The sequence below is a fragment of the Corythoichthys intestinalis genome, chromosome 21 (assembly GCF_030265065.1).
Source record: "Corythoichthys intestinalis isolate RoL2023-P3 chromosome 21, ASM3026506v1, whole genome shotgun sequence".
NCBI lineage: Eukaryota > Metazoa > Chordata > Actinopteri > Syngnathiformes > Syngnathidae > Corythoichthys > Corythoichthys intestinalis.
In genome coordinates this window covers 31532213-31542467 of record NC_080415.1, presented here as the reverse complement: position 1 = coordinate 31542467, position 10255 = coordinate 31532213, and the positions used below count along the sequence as shown (strand labels likewise).

Below are 10255 nucleotides of genomic sequence, written 5' to 3'. Positions count from 1 at the left end.
TAGATTTGTGAAGAAGAAACAATACTCTTCCCCGCTACTTTGGGCTACACTAGAGTCGCTACATTTTTCCTCTTTATTCTACATTTTGACTTTATTTTTGCTAGTGATGCCGACAGTAGCGCTACCAGTTTCACCAATGAGATGTTGCAACACATGACTCCATTATACCATCCAGAGGTAGCAATGATTTTCTCCACTAGAGGGCACTCATGCTATTTGGACCGGTAAAGGTTCATAATGTTGCTGTCTAAATTTGATGATTTTTGTGTCATCTTTATGGCATAATATGGTCATGTTTTACGCTCAGCAACTCAGCGGGGATCCCCAACCATCAGGTCTGTGACTGGTACCAGTCTGTGGCATAACTTGCTACCAGGCCACAGAGAAATAATAATTTGTTAACGACCGCAATCATGCATGTGCCTCTTGGCTAATCCGAGTAGAGATTTGCATATGTCGCCCTCTCGTGGTTGGCCGACATTACTGGGGTGTTCGCACACCTATATTAGCCCAACGTCAGTCAATGTAAACAGTAACTTTAGCTGCTGTTGGTTGTGTGCTGCAGTGGCGATGTCTTTGGACAGCTTTTTTACAGGGACGTGGCCACCAGCTGAGCCAGGAGAAGAGACTACAACCAAGTCCATTCTGCATAATATGTGACTAATGCACTGAGAGAATCAACCTCATGGGGACTGATATTGCTAAAAACAAAAAGCCTTTCTCGATTTGAGAACGCATTATGCCTGCGAACAAGGATACTTGCAGTCAAGTTTTAGAATAGGCCGCTTTTAAAAAAGGTTGATTCAGCGTATGGTGAGTTACATTTTCCCTGCACTTAAATGTTAGTTTTTAGCCCCGTCGTATTATTTAATATTTACTGTCATTTTCTGCCACGCATTGCCGGTCTGTGAAAAAAAAGCCCATTTCACACCGGTCTGCAGTGCAAAAAAAGGTTGGGGACCACTGGGCTAATGTACAGTATAATATTAATAGTGGGGCTGCATCTATCGATTATTTTAGTAGTCGATTAATCGATGAACTAGTTAGTTCGAATAATCGAGTAATCGGATAAGGAAGATAGAAAATTAAAATACCTGACTTGAGCCTCAAACGGTATAAATAAATAAATAAATGAGTATATATGTTCAACAAAAGAACAATTGGCTAACCCACATAACAAAAGTCCGCTACCTTAAATGCTATAAAATGCCGACGTTTTTTGTTTGACAATGCTCATCACAAATAGTTCAAACACATATTCCCACAAAAAAAAACGGCTAAATATACCTCAAACAAAAACTTATGTTGGTCTTAACAGGGAACAGCTGGATTCAGCCATGTGAAATGAGGCAGACTAGAGGGCAGTGTATCCACCCAAATCAATAAAACTAAATGCAAACACTTTCAAAACAAACCATTACATCGCTCCTTTAACGAATACTCGAAGCAGCAAAATTTAATTCGATTATTTTTTTCTAATCGTATACTCGAGTTAATCGAACAATCGTTGCAGCACTAATTAACAGTTAATGTAGATGAAGTTGTGCTGCGAAAAAAAATACCATTTTTTTTTATATCTGACATTGCAAGCAGTTACTCACAATGTTACTCATTACTTGAGTATTCCATTCAACGAATGCTTTTTTTACTTGTACTTGCGTAAGTTTTTGGATGACTACTTGTACTTTTACTTGAGGAATATCATTTATAAGTAACGGTGCTCTTACTTGAGTAAAGTTTTTGGCTACTCTACCCATCTCCGGTTATAGAAGCCCATTCCCGCCACTAAAAAAACGCTATCAAGTATGAAAGCTTTTTTCTCAACAACAAGAAGTCCATTTCCACCAGTGGAACTTTTTTCCCTGTGACAGGACATTTTTTTGTTGTTTTTCTTTTTGGAATTGTTTTGCAGAATTACAGCAAATGAATGGCCTTGTAGCTCAGTGGTCAGAGCACTGGTTTTATTAATCAGGAGTTGTTAGTTGCAAATCTCACTTCAGCAGTGGCACTTTGCGCCAGAAGAAACTACGTCATCATCAGGCATTTGTACGTCTTAGTGCTGCTGGCTGTGAATATTTCTGCCAAGCCGGGAGTCTCTATGGTACAAGTGTTAATTTATCGCACGTTATTCTTGTATTAACCCTTGAGGCAAAGCCGCCCAGCTTCCACTGAGGCGTTAGCACAGGCTTGTCTGTTTTTATTCTGATATTAGAATGTAACCGAAGACAAGACAAACCGAAGTGGGATGTGCACAAACTTGTAAAGTACGGCTAGGGATGTTTTTTTAATGTGAAATAGTTTGAGGTTCTTGGCTTATTGTAGGTGATAGGATTTTCAAACTATTTGGAGTGGGAGGGGTGGCAGCGATAGACGTCTATCACTGTCAATGGCAGTTAAGATGTACAGTGGGGAGAACAAGTATTTGATACGCTGACAATGGGAAAACCCATTGGCAGTGTATCAAATACTTGTTCTCCCCACTGTATATCCACATGTTGGGGACACTAATGACTTTAATAATTGTATTTTTAACCAAAAAAAAAAAAACAACAACAAAACAACACTTTTCTCCAATTTTTGGTTGAATTTCCCTTCTATTTACACGCTTTTCTCCAATTTTTGGCATAATTTCCCCCCCAAATTTAAAGACATTTTTTAAAAATCTGTTTTTACAGGTCCAGCATTTTAATAAGTATTATAGAAAAACAATTTTGTTGAACATTTTTTCAAGATTCAAACAAATATACATATTAGGGATGTCCAGATCCGATCGAATGATTGAAAATCGGGCCGATTGCGCCATTTTTGAGAGGACTGTAATCGGGTTTTTAATTTTTAAAAATATATTACCGTAATGTTTGTTTCATGCTCGTATAGCGACACTGGCTCTCACCCTCCCTCCAACTAAGCAGTGCGGCCAGTTTGTAGCTTTAGTCTTCCCAGAGAAGATAGGTAGGTCTACATTCAAAGGCACAAATCTGTCAATCATCATAAAACTTCCATAAGTGTGATGTGGCAACTCATTGTGTAAGTGAGAGGCTGTTCTCTCCAACGCGAGAGTCAAAGCATACAGTGGTATGAAAAAATATCTGAACCTTTAGGAATTTCTCGCATTTCTGCATAAAATCACCATCAAATGTGATCTTTGTCAAAATCACACAGATGAAAAAACAGTGTCTGCTTTAACTAAAACCACAAATGTTTGGGTGGTTTTAGATAAAGTTTAGCTAATGTCTGCTTTAACTAAAACTACTCAAATATTTTTGGTTTTAGTTAAAGCAGTTTTTTCATCTGTAAGATTTTGACAAAGATCAGATCACATTTGATGGTGATTTTATGCAGAAATGTGAGAAATTCCAAAAGGTTCAGATACTTTTTCATACACTACTGTAAGTGGACTCACTCAATGAAGCATCTAAAAAAAGAAGAAGCATTTTTCTACATTTTTTTTTTTTTTTAATAATTCACATTATGAAGGCGGCACGGTGGGACAGTAACATGTAACATGGAAATTTTGTTAATAAAAAAAGTTTTTTTTTTTTTAGGCATCGGATTGGGACTCGGTATCAGTAGATTCTCAAAATCAGGTGACACGGACTTGGGTGCAAAAATATGCGATCGGGACATCCCTAAAATATCCCGTAATTTTCGCACTATAAGGCGCATCTGACTATAATCCTCAACCCACCAAATTTGACACGAAAACGGCATTTGTTCATAGATAAGCCACACCTGACTATAAGCCGTAGCTGTCCTCACTGTATTATGGGATAATTACACCGAAATATATTAACCGTTAACACTTTATTTGACAGCTGCATCATACGACCGTCATAAGACAAAATGAACCACCATGAAGCTTTGAACTAATTGGCTGCAAAGCTTTGGTCATCACTGCTCTCTGGTAGGAGACGGCCAACCTCTGCTGCCACCTGCTGTCAACAGTTGTTGTCCAACATGCCTCCTACCATGCATTGCAGCGCTACAGATGTAAATAACAATCAAAATTCATGTTCTGTGCAAATTATTTCTTCAGTTCCTGTTCCAGTTGTTTCATTAAATGAAAACTATGGTATTTGTTAACAAATTATTTGACAGTGGCGTCATAAAACTGTCATTAGACAATCATGATTATGATATGACACTGCATGAGTCTTAATGAATATCTATAACAGATGTCATTTACTGTTATCCAGCAAATTATCTCACTTTTGAATGGATGTAAAAGACCGAGCTGGACATAAATGGAGTTAGTGATATAATTTGCTAGGTGACACTTAAGCATTCAGTAATGTCATAATTATGACAGTCTTATGACACAGTCTTACTCATTAACACAAATAAATCAACCAAATAAGCCGCACTGGATTATAAACCGCAGGATTCGAAATGAAGGAATAAAGTAGCGGCTTACAGTCCGAAAATTACGGTATATATTATTTTCACTTTTGGGGAGAATTCTTGGGACCTAATCACTGATCATTCGATCCCAACTCAAATCAATTGGACATCTAATGCCGTCAATGGTAGCCAATGTGTTCAAACACTGATTAAACAGCAAAATTTCCATACAGTTCACTTGAATCCTGAGTGAATCCGTAAAGAAATATGAACTATTAACTGACTTGCAGCTTACACAGTGCACTGAAAATCAATTGGAAGTCTATCGCCATCAGTGGCAGTCAATGAACTAATGGACATCAAAAATGGATTTACAGTACTTTCCCTTTCCCAAAACCAAGGGTTCCTCTGTACTTTTGTCTATAGTTGCGTTATTTTTGAGTAATTCCACTTTTGACCACTAAATGGTGGAAAAGGAACTATTGCGCATGTAAAAAAGAAGCAACAAATCACCGCCAAGTCTTTCCATCGTGGACTTTACGGTGTCTTTTCAGATTCTCCGCCCGGTTAAAACTCTTCCCGCACTGGTCGCAGTAGTACGGTTTCTCCCCCGTGTGCACCAATTTGTGTTTCTTCAAATCGCTGCCCTGACGGAAGCGCCTTCCGCATTGCGAGCAGCCGTACGGCTTTTCTCCCGTGTGACAGCGCAGGTGGATTTTCAGGTAGCCCACCCGGGTGAACGTCTTCCCGCACACCACGCACGGGTGGCTGTAGTCTTTCCTGGTGGCTCGCGTCGAGGTCGTTTCTCCGTTGATGTCGCCGTCGGGGTAAGTTGAAGGACTTGAATCGTAATGTTCTTGTATTGCTGGAGCAGATAGTGAGCAACTTGGTTCGATTTTAAAATCTTGTGCATTTTCTGGAGTGCTTTGGACTGTCAGAACCTCCACATGTTTGTATTCTGGTTGCTCGTCGCATTGTTCTACCGACGTTTGGTCCGGAGTGTGTTCCGCTTGTGATAAGGAAGCGTCGTTTGGCCACGCGATGGGTTCAGGATTTGGATTTTGAAGCAACAAGACGTCTTCCTGAGCTGGAAACAGACCGTTGAGGTGCAAAATGTCTGTGAATAAAAAACAGAATCAAGAAGTCTGATTTCCTGAGTATAATTTCAGTAAAGGCATAGACTTCACCATCAGTTGACAAGACAACTCCCGCAGACTTTGTGCCACGCTTTACCGTAGGGGGCCGACCCAGAGAGCGTTGAGGTGGCTTTGACTATTCACTGTGATAAACTCAAACACACGCTGCGTTGAAATGCCGGATTTACAGTGGGGCAAATAAGTATTAGTCAACCACCAAGTGTGCAAGTTCTCCTACTTGAAAAGATTAGAGAGGCCTGGAATTGTCAACATGGGTAAACCTCAACCATGAGAGACAGAATGTGGACAAAAAAAACAGAAAATCACATTGTTTGATTTTTAAAGAATTTATTTCCAAATTAAAGAGGAAAATAAGTATTTGGTCACCTACAAACAAGCAAGATTTCTGGCTGTCAAAGAGGTCTAACTTCTTCTAACGAGGTCTAACGAGGCTCCACTCCAAACTCCACTATGGCCAAGACCAAAGAGCGGTCAAAGGACACCAGAGACAAAATTGTAGACCTGCACCAGGTTGGGAAGACTGAATCTGCAATAGGTAAAACGCTTGGTTTAAAGAAATCAACTGTGGGAGCAATTATTAGAAAATGGAAGACATACAAGACCACTGATAATCTCCCTCCATCTGGGGCTCCATGCAAGATCTCACCCCGTGGCGTCAAAATGACAACAAGAACGGTGAACAAAAATCCCAGATCCACACGGGGGGACCTAGTGAATGACCTACAGAGAGCTGGGACCACAGTAACAAAGGCTACTATCAGTAACACAATGCGCTGCCAGGGACTCAAATCCTGCACTGCCAGACGTGTCCCCCTGCTGAAGAAAGTACACGTCCAGGCCCGTCTGCGGTTCGCTAGAGAGCATTTGGATGATCCAGAAGAGGACTGGGAGAATGTGTTATGGTCAGATGAAACCAAAATAGAACTTTTTGGTAGAAGCAGAGGTTCTCGTGTTTGGAGGAGAAAGAATACTGAATTGCATCCGAAGAACACCATACCTACTGTGAAGCATGGGGATGGAAACATCATGCTTTGGGGCTGTTTTTCTGCAAAGGGACCAGGACGACTGATCTGTGTAAAGGAAAGAATGAATGGGGCCATGTATCGAGAGATTTTGAGTGAAAATCCCCTTCTATCAGCAAGGGCATTGAAGATGAGACGTGGCTGGGTCTTTCAGCATGAAAATGATCCCAAACACACAGCCAGGGCAACAAAGGAATGGCTTTGTAAGAAGCATTTCAAGGTCCTGCAGTGGCCTAGCCAGTCTCCAGATCCCAACCCCATAGAAAATCTGTGGAAGGAGATGAAAGTCCGTGTTCCCCAACGACAGCCCCAAAACATCACTGCTCTAGAGGAGATTTGCATGGAGGAATGGGCCAAAATACCAGCAACAGTGTGTGAAAAGCTTGTGAAGAGTTACAGAAAACGTTTGGCCTCCGTTATTGACAACAAAGGGTACATAACAAAGTATTGAGATGAACTTTTGGTATTGACCAAATACTTTTTTTCCACCATGATTTGCAAATAAATTCTTTAAAAATCAAACAATGTGATTTTCTGTTTTTTTTTCCACATTCTGTCTCTCATGGTTGAGGTTTACCAATGTTGACAATTACAGGCCTCTCTAACATTTTCAAGTGGGAGAACTTGCACAATTAGTGGTTGACTAAATACTTATTTGCCCCACTGTAGGTGAAAATAGGATGAAGGTGTGCATACAAGCAGGCAAGAGTGTCTCGAGTGATTTGGTCGAGGATTCAAGGCAATTATTATATAAAATAGCCCCATGAATGCACTTTGAAACGTTGTGAATACAATGAAATGAATGGAAAAAATTAGTCTAACTTTAGCTTGAAATATTTACGTAACATGAATGATAACTGCCCGTTTTTTTGCTTTTAACCGAGAATCTAGACCGTTTTACATTCATGTTTATGAAATTCTGCGATTAAAGCATTTATTTGCAAGAATTTTCAACCTAAAAAGCTCTTTGTTTCGTGACGGCCGCCATGTTGGATTAAACAATAGCGTAACTTTGGCTTGAAACACAGTGGTATGAAAAAGTATCTGAACCTTTTGGAATTTCTCACATTTCTGCATAAAATCACTATCAAATGTGATCTGATCTTTGTCAAAATCACACAGATGAAAATACAGTGTCTGCTTTAACTAAAACAACCCAAACATTTATACGTTTTCATATTTTAATGAGGATAGTATGAAAACAATAACAGAACAGGGTAAAATAAGTAATTGAACCCTCTAGCTAAAGACACTTGAAGAGAAATTGAAACCAATTTTTCAGTCAGTCAGGTGTGTGTGCACGATCACTGATGAGTGGTTTAAAGCTGCCCTGCCCACTATAAAACGCACAACTAGTAAGAAATGTCTTGAGAAGCACTGTCTGATGTGCATCATGGCTCGGTCAAAATAGCTGTCTGAAGACCTGCGATCAAGGACTGTCAATTTGTATAAAGCTGGGAAAGGATACAAAACCATCTGTAAAAGTCTGGATGCTCATCAATCGACAGTCAGAGAAGTCTACAGAGTTTGGCGCCGTTGCTTCTTTCCCAAGGAGTGGCGGTCCACCAAAGATAACGCCAAGGGTTCAGCGCAGAATACTCAGAGAGGTAAAACGAGAACCCTAGAGTGTCTGCTAAAGACTTACGGAAATCACTGGCACAGTCTAATATCTCTGTGCAACCATCAACTGTATCTAAAACTATGGCAAAGAATGGTGTTCATGGGCGGACTCCACGGAGGAAGCCACTGCTGTCTAAAAAAACTTTGTACTTGGCACTTGGACACTCCACATAAGTTCTGGCAAAATATTTTGTGGACTGATGAAACCAAAGTTGAATTTTTAGGGAGTAACACACAACGTCATGTGTGGAGGAAAAACGGAAAGGAAGGAAGGAAAAACCTTATCCCCACCGTGAAGCATGGTGGAGGGAGCATCATGATTTGGGGCTGTTTTGCTTCCTCAGAGCCTGTAAAACTTTGAATCATTAAAGGAAGAATGAATTCAAAAGTTCAAGATGTTTTGCAAGAAAATGTGAGGCTGTCTGTCAGACAGTTGAAGCTAAAAACAGGATTGATGCTCCAACAAGACAATGATCCAAAAAACGGAAGTAAATCAACTTCAGATTGGTTTCAGAAGAACAAAATACATGGACTAAAGACAGCGATTCATGCCAGACATCCCAGGTATCTGATTGAAATATAACAGTTGTGTAGAGACGGATGGGCCAAGATTAGTCCTGATTGATGTGCCAGACTGATTTGCAGCTACAGGAAGCGTTTGGTTGAAGTTATTGTTGCCAAGGGGGGGGCATACAAAATATCAAATGTGATGGTTCACTTACTTATTTCCCCCTTTCTGTCATTGTTTGCACACTATCCTCATTAAAATATGAAAACCTATAAACGTTTGGGTGGTTTCAATTAAAGCAGACAATGTTTTTTCATCTGTGTGATTTTGACAAAGATTGCATTTGATGGTGTTTTTATGCAGATATTTGAGAAAATCCAAAAGTTTGAGATACTTTTTCATACTAATGTATAGAAATTCTGCAATTTATGCATCTATTTGCAAGAATTTCAACTTAAAAAGCCGTGACTTTGGCTTTTTTTTTTTTTTTTTTAATAATAGGCCTCTACGGATCAGCTCCGAGCCCAATCAACTGATAGTAAAGTCTATGGGTCTTTAATTTTAGGCATCTTACTTTGTATTTCTTGCAAACTTCTTCTCAGTTTCTCATTTTCTTTCAGCGCACTGGCAGTTTTCTCACGATACTCCGACACGGTCTCAATTAGAGTCTCCTTCACCATCTCTACAACTTCCAGGACCACTTTATTCAGCAGCTGGGTCACACGGGCATTCAAACAGTCCAGTTTGGGGTCCTCCATACTGCAAAGGGGAAAAAAAGCAATTCAGAATGACAGTTATGTTGTATTCAACTTGTGAATTCGTCACGTGGTTGCTTTTAAACCGGAGTAGCACGAGTACAAACAGGAAGAATTACTGTATTACTACACATAGCAACTTAAGCTAACTGTTAGTTACTTGTGTTCGTTTTTTTCTTTTTACGTTCTTAATTCGCGTGTTAGTAAAGCGTGTACTAAATAATTTAGCACATTTCTAGTTACTAGTCCAAACAGGAAGCAACAACACACGTAGCAACATGTGCTAACTTTCAGTAATAGCTTAAGCTAGTTTTTTCCCAGTTTGGAGTTCGCGTGTTAATAAAAGACGTAGTTAGTCATTAAGCACACTCGTAGTTAACTTGCAGCAAAGCTTAACTTACTTTTTTACAGCTATTATTTCTCTCCTTTATGAATTAATCGAAACAAGTTTACGCTTCCAATCGGACTGAACGCCGGAACACAATTTTGTTGTCGTGCTTTTCAGAATAAAGGTCCCTCTTTCAGATTAAAAGCCTTTTTTCTCGTGAACGTTAAGTGATGTCAAACATTATTACGCACATTAGAGAGCATGAAAGAAGTTCATTCATTCATTCACTTTCCATGCCGCTTATTCCTCACGAGGGTCGCGGATGTGCTGGAGCCTATCCCAGCTAACTTCGGGCAGTAGGCAGGGGACACCCTGAATTGGTTGCCAGCCAATTGCAGGGCACATGAAAGAAGTTATTTTAATAAAAGTAAAATGGCAAGGGGGTAATTTCAGGACTAAAATCTAAAATGTGTGCTCATTTAAATCTGTACTTTGCAATTGAAACATGCTTTTTTCGGTGAAAT

The 10255-nt window shown here is 39.8% G+C and overlaps 1 protein-coding gene across 2 annotated transcripts; it reads right to left on the bottom strand.

Moving 5' to 3' along the window:
• Positions 1–2503: 2503 nt before the first annotated feature.
• Positions 2504–9903, bottom strand: LOC130909657 (zinc finger protein 492-like). Of its 2 annotated transcripts, none has more exons than XM_057826393.1 (3): positions 9805–9903; positions 9223–9407; positions 2504–5458 (listed from the first exon to the last, which is right to left on the bottom strand). In XM_057826393.1, the coding sequence occupies exons 2-3, from the start codon at positions 9404–9406 to the stop codon at positions 4851–4853; spliced, it is 792 nt and encodes a 263-aa protein (XP_057682376.1). In that variant the 5' UTR covers position 9407; positions 9805–9903; the 3' UTR covers positions 2504–4850. The 2 variants fall into 2 exon arrangements, with proteins under 2 accessions (XP_057682376.1, XP_057682377.1); XM_057826394.1 differs by having other exon boundaries at positions 2504–5428.
• Between the last annotated feature and the right edge of the window lie 352 nt (positions 9904–10255).

What these genes read in the sequence shown, in the direction of transcription:
- LOC130909657 (XM_057826393.1), bottom strand. Translation starts at nt 9,406, where the DNA reads ATGGAGGACCCCAAACTGGACTGTTTGAATGCCCGTGTGACCCAGCTG. An exon ending in AAGTTTGCAAGAAATACAAA is followed by an intron (nt 5,459 to 9,222) that starts GTAAGATGCCTA and finishes TTTTATTCACAG; the next exon opens with ACATTTTGCACCTCAACGGT.